At 42.5% G+C, this 20,931-nt stretch overlaps 1 protein-coding gene across 2 annotated transcripts in view; it reads right to left on the bottom strand.

The window, feature by feature from the left end:
- Positions 1–20,931, bottom strand: part of LOC306914200 (netrin receptor UNC5D-like) — a 594,918-nt gene that overhangs the window by 570,567 nt on the left and 3,420 nt on the right. Inside the window, exon 2 of one of the 2 annotated variants that reach the window (XM_079491179.1) lies at positions 14,433–14,798. In XM_079491179.1, coding sequence (XP_079347305.1) covers positions 14,433–14,517 — 85 coding nt within the window. In that variant the 5' untranslated portion in view covers positions 14,518–14,798. Of the gene's footprint in view, positions 1–14,432; positions 14,821–20,931 lie in introns of those variants that run through there. The other variant, XM_079491178.1, reaches the window with a different exon arrangement.

The following is a 20,931-nucleotide window of genomic DNA, read 5'->3' as shown; positions in this document are numbered from 1 at the left end:
AGGTTCCCGCCCCAAAATGGGTTAATTCATGCAGGAGGCCTTACGTGCGCAATGAGGACACGTACGGCTGTGCTCTAGTCTAGGGAATCTATGTTGTCACGTTTCCCAAAAAAGGACATATAGTGCGCATGTGCACATGCGCTGCACACCTGTGAGAAGCTACGTACGTGCGACCCAAAATCTCTTTGGGAAACCCGGCCATTGTCTCGGTTTGAATGGGTTAAGTGGTTGACAAGACTCTTCTCTGCGGGTGACACGATAGTTTTGCTCTGGATTTGATCTCCTGCTGTAGTAAATGGTGCATTTATATAGCGCCTTTATCCAAGGCACTTTACATAGATTGTGCATTACATTCACCCATTCACACACCGATGGCAGCGGAAACCATGCAAGGCACCAACCAGCACATCGGGAGCAATTGGGGGTTCAGTGTCTTGCTCAAGGACACTTCGACAGTAACTCTGGGGGAGCCCAGGTTCGAACTGGCAACCTTGCGGTTCCCATCCAGGCACTCTACCCCTGAGCCACCACCGCAGTAGACCTACTGCAGCGTAGTGAGCTAATTATAGGCCTTTATTAGCCTGTAAAATTCTATGTTGAAGTGTTTCTATCAATGCAGCGCCGAGGGAACATTTAGGGGTCTTGTTCAGGGACACTTGACTGACTGACTCAGCTGGCCACACCCAAGAGTTGCAATCTGATGAAATTGTGTTCACTTGACTCACTAAGCATATAGATCATATTTAGGGATGTTGTTGTTTGAAATTCTTTATTTGGGAATACCCCATTGAGATATGGTATCTCGTTTTCGAGAGGGTCCACAAAAATAGGGTATTACAAGTAAGACGCGCAAACGCGGGAAGCGAACGCAGCTCGTAAATTGCAATAACAACAATTAGAATAAATTACGTACTTTAAGGTTTTTTAAATAAAATGTTTTTTTAAGTTATTTTTTTAGTGTGTGTATGTGTGCGTGCGTGCGTGTTTCTTTTTTAGTTTAGTTTTTTTTAAAGTTTTTTCTTTTTAAGTTTTTCCTTTTTAAGTTTTTCCTTTTTAAGTTTTTCCTTTTAAGTTTTTTTTTTTAGTTAAGTTTTTTTTTAAGTTAAGTTTTTTGTGTGTGCGTGCGTGCGTGCGTGCGTGTGTGTGTGTGCGCGTGCATGTGTTTTTGTGTGTGATACAGCTGCGCCATCTGGTGGTGGGCGGGTGGTGTTACAGCGTGACACACACAGACACACAGACAGACATGATCTGCTGGGTCTCACAGTAAATGCTCACTGCGTTCGCAACAATATGCAAGCACATGTAGCAAAGAGATGGATCATTTGTTCTGTCAGATATCACTGCCACTTCCGTTGGTCAGCAGTAGAATACAGTTGATTAAACACATATGTACATATCCCGTGCATACTGTACATATACACGTGAAACACATATAGACATATATATGTACACATACACATACAGTATACACATCCATGCACGTATACATGCATACACACATGTACACTCAGTAGCTCACTGTTTATATATTCATTGAGAGTAGCTATAAATAGGCCAAGTGAAGTATATAATATAATAGTGTATAAATAAATTGAATAAATAAATTGAAGAGCATGGCCTCATGGGCATGTGCAAGAGGTCGTACGGTAAGAAGACAGCGCACTTTTGAACATGTTGATGAAAGATGAAATGGTTCGAATATTGGTTGGTAAATATTGTTCCAGTCAGAGGGAGCTTTAGACATAAATGCGTTCTTACCTAATGCATTGGAGACTGTGGGAACAGCACAATAAGGTCTTACCTAATGCATTGGAGACTGTGGGAACAGCACAATAAGGTCGAGTGGAATGCCTCAGTTGGTAATTGGTAGTGGGTGGTTCTAGAAACTGTTTGAGATATTGAGGATAATTGAAGTGTATACATTTAAAAATAAACTGAATCCAGTGACACTGTCTTCTTACAGTAAGAGAGGGCAACTGAAGATTCATACTTAACCCATTTTGACCTGAGATCAGATTCTAAAAATGTCTTCTACATCCTGACAGTTTTCTGAAAAAGCTATGTTTCTATGTAGATCTGCTATTTTTCAATAGCTAAAGCATAACATAATGCTAACACCAAAAGGGGTTCCCGCCCAGAATGGGATAATACAATGGTGAGTTGTAAAAGGACAACCTAAGATGAATCTGCACAGTTTGTTATAGACAATATTGAGAGTATTCAGATTTTTTTAGATGCGGATAGATACACAACATCGGCATAATCGAGTATCTGTAAAATAAGCTGTAGGACTAGTCTTTTCCTAACTGAGAATGTAAAACAGTTTGGTAAATGGTGCATTTTTTATATAGCGCCTTTATCCAAGGCGCTTTACAGAGAGTGTGCATTACATTCACCCATTCACACACACATTCATACACCGATGGCAGCGGAAACCATGCAAGGCACCAACTATAGCACATCGGGAGCAATTAGGGGTTCAGTGCCTTGCTCAAGGACACTTCGACAGTAACTCTGGGGGAGCCCGGGTTCGAACTGGCAACCTTGCGCTTACCATCCAGGCACTCTACCCCTGAGCCACCGCCGCCCCAGTTTCTAGAGCGATAGAGAACACCAATACTAAAGTTAACTTTTCTTACAATGTGATCAATGTGACATTTAAACGAAAGTTTAATTAAAGTTAATTGTTAATCGTTCATTAATGAATCACCGTTAAGAAATTAGTCGGTTAAACTTAACAGTTAATAACGAATCAAATTAATCGAAAAGTCTCTGCTTTTGCATGTGATGTGACAGACAAGACTGTGCACTTTTCATTTGATTCTATTTCACACACACAAAGATGCCATTGCCTGTACCCTGTATCGCAAATGGTATTCTTTCTGTATATCAGCAAAGTGTAGAGTTTTATGTTAGACATTGAGGGAAATTAAAATTATCCAATTTTCTTTTTAAACGCCGCTCATCAACTAACCGGTTAATCAATCGATAAGCTTATCAAAGCGTATCAATTAACTATTAATGCATGAATGGATAATTCCCATCCCTAATCACATTGTTTGCCAGCAGGGTGTGGGTACTACTTGTTTACAGTGCAACTATAGAATTAACCCATTCTGGGCGGGAACCCCTTTTGGTGTTAGCATTATGTTATGCTTTAGCTATTGAAAAATAGCAGATCTACATGCTCATAGCACGCCACTGAGTGGCGCGCTACGAGCTTGTAGGTCTGCTATTTTTGAAAAATCGAAGAACCACTGACATAGAAACATAGCTTTTTCAGAAAACTGTCAGGATGTAGAAGACATTTTTAGAATCTGATTTCAGGTCAAAATGGGTTCAAAAGTAGTGACACAAGCTTCTAGTTTGTCCCTGCCTACTACACAGATCGTGGAGACACCATGCCAACACAAGTGACACCATATAGTGCTTTGGTCACAGGGCCATTGGGTGCTCCGTTGGGACAGTGACACATAGCAGCTGGTCGGCATTGATTTTGGATTAAAGGAGTAGTTCAACTACAATTTCACACCCCATAAAGCCTTGCGTTTTGTCGCATTCCTAAGGCAATGATTTGATGACCGGCAGAGTATCCAGTATAGGAGATCGGCTGTTTCAAGGTGTGTAATTGATAGAAAATAAGCAATTTATGTGTGAACTAGCCCTTTAACTCATTTTGACCTGAGATCAGATTCTACAAATGTCTTCTACATCCTGACAGTTTTCTGAAAAAAAGCTATGTTTCTATGTCAGTGGTTCTTCGATTTTTCAAAAATAGCAGACCTACAAGCTCGTAGCGCGTTCTTTTTAAACGCCGCTCATCAACTAACCGGTTAATCAATCGATAAGCTTATCAAAGCGTATCAATTAACTATTAATGCATGAATGGATAATTCCCATCCCTAATCACATTGTTTGCCAGCAGGGTGTGGGTACTACTTGTTTACAGTGCAACTATAGAATTAACCCATTCTGGGCGGGAACCCCTTTTGGTGTTAGCATTATGTTATGCTTTAGCTATTGAAAAATAGCAGATCTACATGCTCATAGCACGCCACTGAGTGGCGCGCTACGAGCTTGTAGGTCTGCTATTTTTGAAAAATCGAAGAACCACTGACATAGAAACATAGCTTTTTCAGAAAACTGTCAGGATGTAGAAGACATTTTTAGAATCTGATTTCAGGTCAAAATGGGTTCAAAAGTAGTGACACAAGCTTCTAGTTTGTCCCTGCCTACTACACAGATCGTGGAGACACCATGCCAACACAAGTGACACCATATAGTGCTTTGGTCACAGGGCCATTGGGTGCTCCGTTGGGACAGTGACACATAGCAGCTGGTCGGCATTGATTTTGGATTAAAGGAGTAGTTCAACTACAATTTCACACCCCATAAAGCCTTGCGTTTTGTCGCATTCCTAAGGCAATGATTTGATGACCGGCAGAGTATCCAGTATAGGAGATCGGCTGTTTCAAGGTGTGTAATTGATAGAAAATAAGCAATTTATGTGTGAACTAGCCCTTTAACTCATTTTGACCTGAGATCAGATTCTACAAATGTCTTCTACATCCTGACAGTTTTCTGAAAAAAAGCTATGTTTCTATGTCAGTGGTTCTTCGATTTTTCAAAAATAGCAGACCTACAAGCTCGTAGCGCGCCACTCGGTGGCGCGCTATGAGCTTGTAGATCTGCTATTTTTCAATAGCTAAAGCATAACATAATGCTAACACCAAAAGGGGTTCCCGCCCAAAATGGGTTTACGGAATCCCTTCTAAAACGGTCAGTTTTCACAGCAAAGACACTCGCGCTAATGACTTAAAACAAAACAACCCCAGGGGTCCGTACTTGGCCCGCTCCTTTGTTCCCGCTACACCAAAACTCTTTGTAAATAAATGTAATGTAAATTTAAACACCTCATGGGTAAAAATAGATTCAGGTATAGCGTAACAGTGCGAGGGAAAGATTTGCCCAAGGAAATAAAAACAAGTGCCTCTCTAAGCACCTTTAAAACCGCTCTTAAAAAAGGTGGCTGCAGAATTGAGCGCGTGTGTGTGTGTGTGTGTGTGTGTGTGTGTGTGTGTGTGTGTGTGTGTGTGTGTGTGTGTGTGTGTGTGTGTGTGTGTGTGTGTGTTTTAATCTTTTAATCCGTTTCTTTCCCTTGGGCAATTTACATATACCCTTAATTGCTTTGCTGCTGCTAGTCACCTGAATGGTTTCAATTGGTTAATGTATGACTGTTTTTATGCACTTTAATAGAAGGTTTGGTGTAGCACTTTATATGACAAAGTGTGAACTGTATTGGTATATTACGCAGTGGATGTAGATATGCGCTATACTTGAAATGGGTAGTTTGCATGAGTTCACCTATACTACAGGGTAAAAAATAGAAAAACGCATTGATTCCACATTCTTTTAGAAAGAGCTCTTGATGTTATCAATCAATCAATACATTTCCCTAAATAACAGCGTGTCACATTGCAATGCAATATGTGAGCATGTAGATCTGATATTTTCACTGATTGTGGACCCATCTACAGTATTATCCCATTCTGGGCGGGAACCCCTTTTGGTGTTAGCATTATGTTATGCTTTAGCTATTGAAAAATAGCAGACCTACAAGCTCGTAGCGCGCCACCGAGTGGCGCGCTACGAGCTTGTAGGTCTGCTATTTTTGAAAAATCGAAGAACGACTGACATAGAAACATAGCTTTTTCAGAATCTGATCTCAGGTCAAAATGGGTTATGACATGATCCGATGTTCTGTATTATCTGAGAAGGGTTTCTATTGAATCAATACATACTGTATCACTCCTCGCATTGTATTGATAAGGCTTTGAATTAATAAAACAATAGACTATAACAAAGGCTATTGCTTGGCTGTGATGATGCTGTTTTAATACAATTGGTCCCGTGTGGGACAAAAACAAAGAGATTGTGTTACTGGATCTAAGTGCATTCTTATTGATCTAACTTTGATCTTTGTATTCTCTCCGAGGGGACAGATGCCTGCTGTTATTGACAAACATGCACACATACATGAAGCCTGAAGACCAGTGATAATGTATGTTTTGTAATAATAATCAAAATCTACAAAGTAACTATTAACTAAAGTTTTCAAATACATTTAGTGGAGTAAAAGTACAATATTTGGAATCAAGATGTAGTGGAGTAGAAGTAAAAAAAATATTGGAAATTGGAAATACACAAGTGCAAATATCTCAATATTGTACTTAAGTACATTAAGTATAATGTACTACTTTCCACCACTGCTGAAGAAGACTCAGACTCCACCATAGCCCACATCACTTGCTGTAGCACCTTGCAGGCTTATGTAAAGGTTAAACATGTAATTTAGATGTGTTAGATTAGTGTGTTCTGTAGACAGATTCAATGAATTAATTTGTTGACCTGGAATCCGAGTGTATAGTTTCAACATACAGATTATTATAATTGTTTTCTATGCATTTGACGTATTACCTGGTGTTTACCCTGCTTACTGTAAATCACTCTGGATTACTACTGTAAATGCCTAAATTGTAATTGTGTAAATTGTTAACACCTTTATGGAAATGACTGTTCAGGACAGGCTGCATACACAGTAGTGGTGCAGCGGTTTACCGAATTTCGGTAATAGTAATAGTATTTTTGCGACCACGTGTTTAAAAGAACGTCCAAACACGTGATCGGCATGAGTGAGTGACCGTGACGTGACCAATTGAAAGAGAAGGTGCGGCTACAAATGGGACAGACCTAGCCTGGTAAAGCATCCCGGTCGCATGAATTCACACATTATGATAGAGTGACTGCGAGAGTGAAGGTTTGACATTGAAGTCATCGGTAATGGTGTGAATCTTGCCTTTGTGGCATTGCCCTTGAGTGTACAGTTATCTGTCCATCAGTCCATCCACACCAGTGGTGCTGGACTGGTGCTATCCAACACAATGCTCCAAGGCCCAGGAGATGAGACTGAGGTACTAAATGACTGAGGTTTACTGAAGTGACAACACTTGACACCCTCTCTCTCTAGGCACAATATGCAGGGTGACAGTATGTAACACACAAGCTGTGCAGTGCACACGCTAAGTGCATTATACCAGTAATGCTATCTTACAAACATAAATAAGGAATATGGGAAATCAGGCATGACGTCGTACAGATAGATTGCATAACAGAAATGAACAGAAACATGTATTTACATTCCTACAATGGAACAATGGGGAAATGTGGAAATCTAGTCACCACAAAAACAATGAGACTTGTTGTTACTGCATCTTTGACAGATGATGATAGTGCTCCAATCAATGCTAATCACCAGGGAATATTTTATACAATGACCAACCGCTTCACCAAATGTTATCCCGCAGGACCTCAAATTCAATCGTGCATAAACAATTGGTATGATATATGGGTCTGATGCCCCCCCCCCCCCCCCTCTCTCTCTCTCTGTCTCTCTCATTAGCAGGCAACAGTGCAGCACTATCTCTCTCTCTCTCTCTGTTTCTGGCACAACAGCGCCACTTTTGCCCCTACTGCTACTCATAGTCACATAGGTTAAAGTCACATAGGTTAACACGGACATTGCTGTTCCTTGGAGTGGTTGCACCACTCAAAAATACACGTTGTCTTAACTCTTTAATACGTGCACGGTAATTGATGAATAACGTATTCTATTAATGCCATTTCAGTACAGTATAGTGTTCTATTTTTAATGTTAACGACTGTGTTACAGTACATGTTACTCTTATAGTGGCCCGTTTGTTGGAGCTCAATTCCGCCTGTGATTGAGGAAGAAAGGCATGGAAAGGACATGCGTGCATGTGTGTGCATGAGTGCGTGTGTGCGTGCGTGTGTTCGTGCGGAGTACTCAAGTCACAAATTACATAATAGCCAATTTGCAATTATTTGAGATAATCACAATTATATTTGCACAATCGTTTTAGGTAAAAGAATTAAATAAATAAATAGCAGAAATAGCAGATCTACAAGTTCACAACACGTCATGGATAAGCTTACATTTTGTACATTTTTTGGAAAGACAAAATATTAAATGTGTCAAAAAACAATTAAATTGTTAATCACAATTATTTGCGTGGAAATTAATCGTCAACTTAGATTTGTAGTCGTGACAGACCTACCCGTGTGTGCGTGCGCGTGAGGACAAAGTGTCCCCACAGGTGTGGTAGACATTGAGAGATAAATCTAAAGGACAATTTTACTGGTCGTCACAAGACAAAATGTTTGTTATATGGTTAAAGTGTCTGTTATATTTGTTATATGGTCAAAGTGTCTGTTATATTTGTTATATGGTTAAAGTGTCTGTTATATTTGTTATATGGTTAAAGTGTGTATGTTTTAGCTTTACAGTGTATTTAGCGTTTGATTTTCTGTGGAGCACTTTGTAAACCCCGTGTCGTAAAATGCGCTATATCAATAAAGTCGATTGGATTTTTAGAGGTTATGGATGGAGTTATAGGCCTGATTTATACTTAGTTGCATGCTGGTTTTATGCAACATAAATAGCACAAGCTATTCACAAGCTTACAAATTAGGGTTAAAAATGCAAAAAAAAGAAGTGTTCTTGTGTGCGCGTGCGTGCGTGCGTGCATACAGTTGGAGGCCATCGATATTGTCCTTTTCTTTTTGCTGAGGTTTGCGTGATCTGCGCAAAAGGATAGTTAACCCATTTTGGGCGGGAACCCCTTTTGGTGTTTTAAACATTGTTATAATTTAGCTATTGAAAAATAGCAGATCTACAAGCTCATAGCGCGCCACCGAGTGGCGCGCTACGAGCTTGTAGGTCTGCTATTTTTGAAAAATCGTGAAAATATTTATTTCAGAAAACTGGAGGATTTAGAAGGATTGTTTAAAATTTTGAGGTCAGGCCTAAATGGGTCAAATAATAAGGGACAATATCGGTGGCACCCAACTGTAAGTGTCGTGAGGGGGTCGTTCGGGTGGGGGTGTAAAGAAATGGGGTTTCGTTGAATAATGCATTGGTGGTACTTGTCCATATCCAACAGAAGAGGGACAACAGTGGACTGGATTCCAGCCTGGCTGCTTTCAGAAATGACTCTCACACGAAATGTCAGTGAAATCACAGCTACAGCATGAGATGGTTGGTCATATTTACAATAAATAAAACATTGCTTTCCACAATTCCATTATAACCCTAGTATATAACAAACACTCTCTTTCTTTCATTTTCCCCGTCTGCTCGCTTACTGGGTGGTCTGAGTAGAGCTGGCTATTCACCAAAGACACATCAAACGTGTGTCAGAACTGCTCCCGTTTTCATCCTCAGAGGCATACGTTTATCAGTGTTTGATACAATCTTTGTGAAAACCCCACATGATATTACAAAACGGATCGTAATATCAGCAATTTGCATGACATACATGTAGTAAAGAAATGAACGTGAATTTGAGAGGATAGATCATTCATTGTTATTCTTAGCAAAAGGAGGGAGAGGAAAGATATTGATTCCTACTGCAGGCTGACCTGAGCAGCAGCTAGTTTCAAAATAATACAAGACTAAAATGAAAGTAAGTCATGATGTGTGGTGTTACTGTTACTGCAAGAGCAACACCACCATATCCTGTGCCGAAAATAAAAGCCTGGGTACCGAGGCTACACTATTCCAAACCGTCACCATCTTCAAATGACATTATGTAGGAACTATAATAGATATTTAAAAAAATAATAATAGATGCCTCATTGGCCGCTGCAGTTTGTTGGAGCCATGTGTGTCATAGAGTATATAAAGGATAGAGACCGAACTGGAGCACTAGCCCCGCCCCCAAGCTATTCATTTCGATGAAGTTGCTCAGTGGCGTTTTGAAGCACCCGGAAGACTGCCGGAAGTACCTCCTCCGGACCTCAAATTTGAGGTCCGGGGTGACGTATGGGTGACGTAGGGAGTGATGGTCCTACGTGTCCGTGCACGGGTCCGCCTGCAGTCCTTCCTCTTACCACTAGGGCCCAGAGCTTCAACGTTGGAGCGCCTCACTGGCCCCTTGATGTGTGTCGACGGGAAGGCGGAACAATTTACACTCTGGGCGGAAGTGTGCCGGAAGTGCGCACGGCACGCTACTACCACGCTGCCACTCAAGTGACTACTGGCCAATCACAGCGCACCTTTTCCAGGACTTGTCAGACCTGAACATCTGCTCTGTGACGCGCGCGGAAACTTCTGTGAAGCGCCAACGCGGAAGCTTGCCCTCTCTTGAGGCCATTCTCCCCAGAGCGGAAGAAGAGGAGTCTACCTTTCTATGTCTATGACGACAACACAAGCTCACTCCCCAAAATGCCTTGTCGGGCACTTCCGCACTCCAGGAATGCAGTTCTCAAACTCAAGACGTAAAAGGGCGAGTCTGCCAAAAAACAGTTCAAACGACGGGGGCGGGCCATCTAAAGTGGACTTGAGCCACGAGCGGCACCAACAAGCGAGCCGTCAGGTGACCGAGTTTCACTCAACCGTTTGACTTCTTGGGGTACAGTGGCACTGGCAGGGAACTTTAACGTTTTTCCAGGACATGTACCCCTTAGCTGAGGAAGAGATGAATCAGGGATCCCCACCACATTTGTAAAACATTATGTTGCAGAATAATGAACTTTTTCATAGATAACTTCAGTCATGTTGGACAGCACTATCAGTGTTGTGTAAGTTAATGTATTTTGTTTGTTAATAGGTTAAAAAAAGCAGGTGGCTTGCACACATCCAGTTCCTTGCTGGTGCTGGACAAAAGGTAGATACATACAGAGAAGGATAAGTCCACACAGTATTTGCTCCAACAGTGTTTATTTTGTTAAAACACCATTCAACTCCATTTAAGGACGTGAACGGCCTTCATCAGGTGATAGTCTAATCACCACAAACATTTTGCATGGCCGCATCAGACCTCATCCCACGTTATAAACAATAAAATCCACGTAGGAATCGTTGTAGAAACACGATAGTAGTTTGATAATCATAACACACGGGGCGGCCCCATCTTGGCGAGCGCAGCCTCAGACTTTTACAGAGAGAGTGTGCCGTCAGCGAGAGGGCACGGTCATGTGACCCATGCAGTGACAGCTACTATACAGTAGCGGTCACTGTTCACTTCATGGGGCCACAGGGCCACTGACAATCAGTGGCCCTGTGGCCCCATGAAGTGAACAGAGTTGTCACAACTCTCTCATCTAAACGGCGCTGCTTCAGACGGAAAAGATGCAATTCTTTAGGGTCACCGTCACAATGACATGAGGGACTTTAATTGAGCTGTGCATAAAATGCACCATACTATATTTAGCTCAATGAATGCACCACAAAGTATTCAATTTACTTATTGTATTTTACTTTACTTACTAAAAGCTGGACATAGGAGGGCTCAAAAAGAAGGGGAGGGGGGGGGTCTATTACACAAAGATTTGGCAGCCCCCTGTAGTATGTCCCAGCCCATGTGTGCATACAAATTGAAAATTGTATGCACAAATGCCATTTTGGAAAGAACTTGGGCCCCTTCCCCATTTCCTTCACAGGTGTTACCGCTGATAGTAATGAAGGCTCTGTTCCATTCTGGTCAAACAGAGTCAGGGTGCTGCTATTGTGCGTGTTAGTGACTGGAAACACCAGTGGGTCTCAAAGTGTCCTTGAGTGGGTTCCAAATGGCCCTGTAGTACGAGTGTGTAACTCTGAGAGTGTACAAATGGAACCAAATGGAGGGTCCATTTGGTTCCATTTGTACACTCAGTGTTATGGAGGTCCTTGAAATTAAAACAAGTTTGAAGACCACTCAAGCCCCCAGTGAGGCTCTCCGACGTTGAGGCGCTCGGCCCTAGTGGTAAGAGCGGGGACTGCAGGCGGACCCGTGGAGTTATGACGAGGAAACCCTGTGCAGCTGGGGTTTAACATTGAATGCTCGTTTGCACTTCATTTGCACTTGTTCTTCCAGGTGCTTCAAAACGCCACTGAGCAACTTCCACTGAGGGGGCGGGGCTATCACTCCGGTTCAGTCTCTATCCTTTTAATACTCTATGGGACCACTGCACACTAAATGGAACAGAGCCTTAATTAGTATCAACGATAACACCTGTGAATGAGGTAGGGAAGCAGCCTGGAAGCAATTAAGGAAGCTTAGAGAAGGAAAGGAAATGGTCACGTGACTGGGCTGCGCCATGACACTTTCATGGACACTTTCATGGGAGCCAAAACTCACACCGGAAGTTCAATGAATACATGGCAGTGAATGGAGCCGGCTGGACCAGCTCATAACAAACATTATTGCTGAACAATTGAGACCTTTGTCATATAATCGGTTCAGGAATATAAAATAAGACATATCACAGGTTGTTTTCTAATCACTTGCTTTTCTATCCTAGTAGCCTATATAACTTTACAGCAGCAGGTATCGTTTCTGGCTCGGAGGTCTCGCGAGATTTGACAGACAGGAAACGGTGGCAAGTCTCGCGATACTTGGTACGTTCAGAAAGGTGCTTTGTGCTCTTTAGATTCCACATCTCTATAAAGTTACACAGTGTGTACACATCGAAAAGCAACACAGCAGGCGGTAAGGGTGATATCCGTCACTACATGTACTGTACTTGATATGATATAGGCTGAGAGGGCAGAGCCTGTCATTGGGGAATGTAGGACAGAGTACAGAGGCACTAGGGGCTATCCTCACGGGTAGCAGCGGCAAATTAATTGGCATATAACGACTATAAGTTGGGAGAAAAAGGGATACAAAATAATTGGCTACTCTAAATACATTTAAAAAAAAGAAATACACACTTCGGCACACAGAATAAGGCAGGCCAGGGGGTGAAACTGAGACGATTTATTTATTTATTATTATTCCCAGAAGGTCTCTCTTCCCACTCAGCTAAATGGATGCACGACTTCAGCCCAGGACTGTTATCAAACATGAGATGTTTGGGGGCAGAAGTGACCATGTACAATACAGTGGCGTTTCAAAGCAAATGGAATATTACCCATTTATGCTGGCAGTGGCTTGAGCTTCACACTATACAGCATGCTCAGCTGTACAGCCTATCGAAATCAGTGTCGCCGGATTTTGTGATGGAAACAAAGCAACCAGGTCTATGAAAACTATACGCAAGCTCAAAACGTGTTGTGATGCAATGCAGTGTGGGCTTTTAGATCATGAAATATTTTCCGATGGGGTCTTCAGACAAATACAATACATATTAATTTGGGGGGGGGGGGGGGTCAACTGTTTTTTAAGTGGTGCAACCACTTCATTACGGAGCTTTGTGTGTCTCTGGGTCTGTCCCTGGCTGGCTGGCTGGCTGGCTGGCTGGCTGGCTGGGTCTGTCCGAGCACAAAATATCTGTCCGAGCACGAAAATAGCGTTTGGTTGGTTTTTACAACCAAGTGTCACATATTTACTGTATATGATGGTTTTGGGTGTGACAGTACAGTACAGTGACAGTACAGTACAGGGACCCCCTGGGGACCCCCACACGGTAACTGTCATGTTTCGGACACGAAACGGCTCGGCGGAACCGGGCCGGTACCCTGGGCACGTTACTGTGGGTCTGGAAGTTCCGGGGACCCCCGGGGACCCCCACACGGAGTTGCACTACTTACTTCACACAGGTGTGATTTTTAAACAAACATTACACAGCAAGCCCAACAAGCAACTATAAACAAGCCCACTACTGTATCTACAACTACCAATATTTAAAGTGACTTTAGCCTACAGGAAAACAAGTCCAAAGTAATGCAATACTACTGTTATAAAAACACCAATGTCATTCACAGGAAATGATGAAGCTCAATGAAAGAATGCTGTAATGAAGCTACGAGCCATATGACAGCTTTAGGGAGACCAACTGTCCTGTCTTTTCGTTAAGCCATTCATTCAGAGCATAATTAGGCTTTATCACTCACACCTGTCAACTAGCTCCACACAGTTACCTTCCTATAATTACTAGCCCACTTAAAACGATATGAACTGATGCTCATCAAACTATAACCATCTTTATCTCTCCACTGCAATTAGTGTGTGACGCTGCGCACCACTAAAACTTTGATTTAGGCGTCATATAGAAGGTGATGTAATTCACTGTGACTTCTAGATACATTCACAATAAATAATACAATGTTGGAATTGTAGGAGGCAGTCCTTGCGGGTCGACTATGAAATGGACTCATTCAGTCAGTCAGTCACATAAACTAAAACCTTTTTTGAATGTAAAGGACCACCATAAAATAATTTCCAATTTGTAGTCTACTCTCACAGTTAGTTACACACTGCACTGTAGCCCTGGTCCAGTGCGTTAGCGAGTACACATTCTGTAACTTATGGGTCCATTTGGAGCGCCCTCAATGAAACCTGAGAGTCCCTGGACCGGGTACCACGTACTTTGAGTCGAGAACCACTGTCGTGTTCAATAAATAACATTTTAAACTGCGCCTTTAGCCTTACCTCGTGCTGAGGTGGCAGGGACCTGCAGCAGGCAGAGAAGAAACGCGAGGAAGAAGCCACAACTTAACGCTGGAAAGTGTCCCATCACTGCTGATCCGCTGCTTCCGCTCCCCGTCGGACCTGCATGGTGTTTCTTGTCGGGCTGGCGGTTCCTCTTCAGTCTTCACAGCCCGGTTTATAACGCTTTACCTGTGTATATCGTTAACATAATCTGACTCATTCTGGAAAAGAAACCGAGACACCCATGCTGCGACGTCTGGTTGGAAATCGCGGTGCTGAGAGAAGAGATGTGGAGGAGTCGTCGCGGCGGGGTGTGTCGTGTGTGGCTCTCCGGAGCCAGATGGATTGGATGGATGCATGCACTGTCTGTACGTGGAGAGAGAGAGAGAGGGAGAGAGGGAGAGAGGGAGGAGACAGACAGACAGACAGACAGACAGACTTTTCAGTTTCCATATACTTCACTATACATTTCAGAGAAAAGTATTGTAGTGCACGTTGTAGAGAGAGAGAGAGAGAGAGAGAGTGTGTGTGTGTGTGTGTGTGTGTGTGTGTGTGTTGAAAGTGGATAGAGAGAGGGGAGAGAGAGAGAGAAGAGAGAGAGAGAGAGAGAGACCGACCACATCCCATTTTCAATTAACTTTTTACTCCACTGCAAATTCTGCAATTATTTGTTATCTTAAGTTACTACTTTACTTTGAAGCGTATGCATATTATGAAAAGGATCCCTGGCCAATAAGAGTGTATTAATACATTATACTTGCCTCGGCTCTATAACTAAAACTAAAAACACCTTAAATATTATATATCATAGAAATGGTTAATCTTTCACTTATAGGGAAATTTGCCCATATGTGGTCCTGTCCTACGGATTGTGCTAATACAATGTGTCAATAAAGTATTTCAAATATTGCCTTGATGCTCATAACCTCAGTCACAAAGTATGAAGTTGTTTTTTAGTTAGCACATGCATTCCATAAATTCCATAGGGCTGGACCACACGTGGACAAATTACATCAATTTGTGATCGGAGCGCTGCTATTGAGTGTAAAACTGACTATTGCTATGATAAATTACATGTGTTTAAGGTGTTTTTAATGTAAGGACTAGCCTGCTCTCACATTATTGCTTTTATAGTGTGATATATCGTCAATCTGTGATTTTTGGGCAGACGATGGCCGATAGGAAAATGTTGGCATACATTCGCGACGTGTTGTGAGCTTGTAAATCTACAATTTTCACTAGCTTTAGACTAATTCACAGTGAAAAGGAACTACAACATCCAAAAACACAGCAAGGGAAGTATATGTGAGAGGAAGAGGGTGACAGAGAGTGAATGTTTGACATTGAAGTCATCTTTAATGGTGTGAATCTTGCCTTTGTGCCAGGAAGGCGGTGAATTGTGGATGGACAGTTATCTCCAAGGCTGTTAGAAAGCTTGACAGCAGTGCTGCTGATATCCAACACAATGCTTCAATGCTCCGAAGATGAGACTGAGGTATGATGTTTACTGAAGTGACAACAGTTGACTATAATAGGCACAATAATGCTTTGTCTTTTTCTTTTGAACAAGCCCCACCATTTAATTCCCCTTTCATTGTCAATGGCAAATCTTGAAAGTTGAAACGTGTGGGGACAAAAGCTGTTTAGAGAAGGGGCTAGCGCCCCTTCAAAATCACACTTGTGTGAAGTGAGGGGCACTCTTATCATCATACATCATCATACATCACATTCCGGCCAATCACCATTTGATCCATCCACCAGCTGTTTAAAAACCAGGAAGAGACGCCTGGACTATACTGTAGGTGTCTTCTTACCGCTTCTTGGCGCCAAAGACTGTCTATTATATGAAGATGCACAAACGTCATTGGAGCCACTAGAGGTGCAATGGACTACAAATCCTACAAATGGTCTCCTAAGTAGGCATGTTCGCTTGAGCATAAAATGTACGGCGCTGCCTATACAGATCCTCATCATCAGACAGTTGGTCAGTTATCACATGTCCCAGATACTTAGCTAAGCTTTACTGCAAATAGATAACACTTGATCAGATAAATAAAAGGAAGGAAAGGAGAGGTCTTTATCCCCTCTCGTCCTGCAGATCATTACTATGCTCTTTTTGGCATTATATTTGATCAAACGCTAGCCATATTCAGAGCATATGTGGCAGCGGTGGCCGAACGGATTGCAGAGCGGTCTTGATACCGGAAGGTGGCCAGTTCGAATCAGCGGTCCGACACGTTAAAAATGACCACCGCTGAAGTGCCCTTGAACAAGGCATTGAACCACTACGATGAAATGTGTTCTATGAGCAGGGCCTGGCTGGAAACAAGTTCTTGAGCTTAGCCCAGATACCCTGGGTAAATATAGTAATCATTTCATTTCATTTAATTTCATACATTTAGCAGCACACGGTACACACTACATATTCAGTGGGTGTGTGCCATTTGTGTGGTGTAATGTGGACACACATTTCTTGAGACAGTTTTGTCATATGGTAAAGTTTTTAACGACTCAAACGTCTCTGTGTGGATGTGCCCCTAGTTTCTCCTTTTTCTCTTCTGTCTTCTACATTTATAAATAAACAGCAGCACTGGGCTGTATGACAAATACTGTCCCTTGAATTAAATATTGACAACAGGCAATTGAATGTCTAAAATCAAAACTAAAACTGTAAAAACACAATTTTGGGAGCCAAACAAATAATTAGAAAGAAGAAAAAAGGGCAGGGTACAACACTTTTTTTGTTGTTTTTCTTTTTTTATTGTCATGATTTGTCACAATCCGAGTTGGCCTTGTCCGAGGTCTCCACACATCGGGCGCAAATTCGGATTTTTAAGTGGCGTTTCTCCATCGGGTTTTCCGAAAAACGTGGCCGCTCGTCATCATGAATAATTTAGAATTTATGTATAGCACTCTATAGTTTATACGCATAGTTTCATTATATAGATATTCCACTGTTAGGTTCTTAGCGTACGTATGATTCATGATGAATTCACATATTTGATGCATTACCATGTTTTTGGTTCTTGCTTACTGTAAATCACTCTGGATTACGAGCGTCTGCTAAATTCCTAAATTGTAAATTGTACTAAAACAGCTGAAATGTGCCAAGATGGGACCAAGGCATGCGTCTTCTTCTCTGCATGTGCTGGAAATGTCTTGCAAATGCACCTGAAGTAGTGCCATCTACTCTGTCTCCTCCTCATTTTGGAGCATTATGTTTGATGGCTGGGAAGTTTAATCTCATGCAATGAAAACGGAGCTCTTGCAGCGTCTGATGCCCTGTTTCCAAGGCTCTGTTGGCTGTTGAGTTAATGAGTGCTTTAGGCTTGTTCTATGCAATAAGGATCATAACACACACAAAATGCAATACTGCAAATTAATTTGCTGTCTTAGCAAACACATTGGTAGGTGCGTGCGTGCGTGCGTGCGTGCGTGCTCGCTCGCTCCTTAGAGGTATAACCCATACATGGGCAACTGGCTTCCACCCCCACTTGATGCCCCCCGCAGGTTGATATTGGAATACTATATATTGATTTCAGCTGTTACAATTTGAAACATGAAAACATAAGCCGCTTAATTAGTCTATACCAGTGACGCCTGAGGGCTTAGAAGCGTGCACGCATCCATCCGCCTCTTTGGCGGCAGACTGCTCGGCGAGCGCTGGCGCTTTGGCAGATCAACATGGAATGAATTCTGTACTGGCCATATAAGGATTATGTCTCGAGTGTACAGGGTTTGATGAGGTCAGATCAATATATGGAATGTCAGAACAGGTCAGCACAGGTCAGCTCCATACAGTATATGGAGCTACAGTTGGAGGCCATCGATATTGTCCTTTTCTTTTTGCTGAGGTTTGCGTGATCTGCGCAAAAGGACAGTTAACCCATTTTGGGCGGGAACCCCTTTTGGTGTTTTAAACATTGTTATAATTTAGCTATTGAAAAATAGCAGATCTACAAGCTCATAGCGCGCCACCGAGTGGCGCGCTACGAGCTTGTAGGTCTGCTATTTTTTGAAAAATCGTGAAAATATTTATTTCAGAAAACTGGAGGATTTAGAAGGATTTTTTAAAATGTTGAGGTCAGGCCTAAATGGGTCAAATGATAAGGGACAATATCGGTGGCACCCAACTGTACCATCTAAGGGTGGTAGCAGGGACATTCTCTTGAGTGTACAGGGTATGAGGTACAGTGATCGGTGTCGAGTCGGTCGAACCCACGGTTGTCCAGAACCGCCCCAAAAAGGCCTCTTCCTGGGTTCTGGACAGGGCCCCTGCCCAGTGTCCATATATGGAGCTGACCTGTTCTGACATCATTCTGACGTGTGCATGACACACTGGGACTACAAATTCCACGCCCCCCCACATGAGACAGCGGCCCCACTTCAGGTCCGTTAGAACGCTTTACTGCAGCCGTCAATGCAATCCCTATGAGGTGCTTGAGGTGACTAAAATAGATGGCAACTAAAAGACACGGTGAGGCAGCTTTCTGCTTCTATGGGCCAACAGCCTGGAATAAACTCCAGCTTAGACAGGTACCCTCCGTAGCCATATTCAAAGCACAGCTCAAGACCCACCTCTTTACTTGCTTTTAGTTGAGTTTTTAAACCCGTTTGTTCTTAATGCCTTGCCTGTTTTACTGCTGTGTTTTTTAATCTTTGCTATTGCTTTATTGCTGTTTTATGAAAAAACTACAGAGGTACTGTAGCCTACATGGTTTCTGCTATTTTCAAAATATTTATTTGTGGAACCGGAATTGTAATTCCTCAACATTCTAAAATGCTTAATCATAAAATATGATTATTTTGGGGGGGGGGGGGTTGTGGCCTGAAAAGGTTGAGAACCACTGCTGTATAGTCGAGAATGTATAACCCAAATAATCCATCTGACTGCTGAGCAAGAATAGACCTTAAGCTTCCTCCATAGGCTACTGCAAATAACTATAACGTTGTTCTGTGTGGAGCCACGGTGACAGCAGAACAGAAATAGACTAGCTTGTAATACAACACATTCAATTTCTATCAGGTTAGTATAAATCATAGTCCATCAAATACAAGAAATAATGGTGACTGTGCGTGCGTGCCTATGCCTGCCTGCCTGCCTGCCTGCCTGCAGAGCTGTCGGTCTTCAGGTCAACATAAAAAAAGACAGTCAGCCAGCCAAGCTCTACACACACTCCCACGCAGGTCTTCCACATTGACAACACCTCTCTGGAAATTCTATTTCTTGCCAGTATCCTCTCAGACAGCTGCAGTGTTGATGCAGACATCCAATTAACCCACATCAAACCCACCCTGGCCAAGACCTACGCTGAAAAGACTATCAGCGGAAGTGGCGGAAGTGTTGCGTGTAAGATAACTACGTCACGCGGTGCGGCTGTGTTTACTAGTCCCCACCCAATGATCATTTCAGCGGGAATACATTTTCGGGAACACAACGCTGCGATTGGTCAAAAAACGTTAACTTCCGGGGGGAGGGGGGGGGGGGAGTCCACCGCATTTGGTCCTATATGTTAGATGTCAGTGCAGGTTTTCTGCATCAAGGCCCACTTGAAGAATCTCAAAAGCGTTTGCGGCCCACCCACCTCACAACTTTTTCCCCCCACCATTGTTAACACAGTCCTTGCCAATGAATTAATCAATCAATAGATCAATCAATCAATCGGTCAATCAATCCGGCCCTGCTGATGTCTTTCCATTCTGAGCTTTTTTTCTTAAGGCAAATTAGCCAAGGTCGTGAACCAGAAGTGAAAGCTCACAATCGCAGTGTTTTTTTGAGCGGTGCACATAGTCTCCCTTAAAGGGCTATGTGTGTGTGTCCCTCTGTCTGTCTGTCTGTCTGTCTGTCTAGAGTACGACCTATTGACCCTGCTGTTTACAGAGTACAACCTATTGACCACTGTAGATGCCGGGCCATTCCTAGCTAATCACACACACACGCACGCACGCACACACAATCACAAAGTGTTGTACAAAATGCAGTCAGCAAATCTTGGACGACAAATCATCCCCCCCCCCCCCCCCCCCCCACACACACACACACACACACACACACACACACCTAATCAGACTTACATAGAGGCAAACAAACTAGTGTGGATAAGGTCTCCTCAGTAGCCGTCCGTCTTTTTAATAGTGTCCCGTTATCATAATTGGCATTTACCCTTAATTAACCTATTATGTGATGATAGCAGCTGGATTAATTAATCCAATATAAAAAGGAGGGAGGCAAGTACACCCCTGGGACCCTGGTCAACAACGCATATGGTTTGGTTCGATGTGACGTGATGAGAAGAGAAAAAAAAATTGAATTTTCATATTGTGGTATTGCAATTATGGCAAAAACTACAGTGATGTCAACAAATGATTAATGGGCTCCACAAGTTCATAAAACTACAAACATAAAAGGCTTGAAGGCCCCGGGCAAGGCACATTTATTTGTGCTAGAGTGTTTCATACACAAGGACAATTCAAGGTGCTTTTACAAAAGTCATAAAAA

Source organism: Electrona antarctica, assembly GCF_951216825.1.
Source record: "Electrona antarctica genome assembly, chromosome: 21".
Taxonomy (NCBI): Eukaryota; Metazoa; Chordata; class Actinopteri; order Myctophiformes; family Myctophidae; genus Electrona; species Electrona antarctica.
The sequence above is the reverse complement of the archived record's forward strand: the minus strand, read 5'-3'. Positions and strand labels throughout refer to the sequence as shown.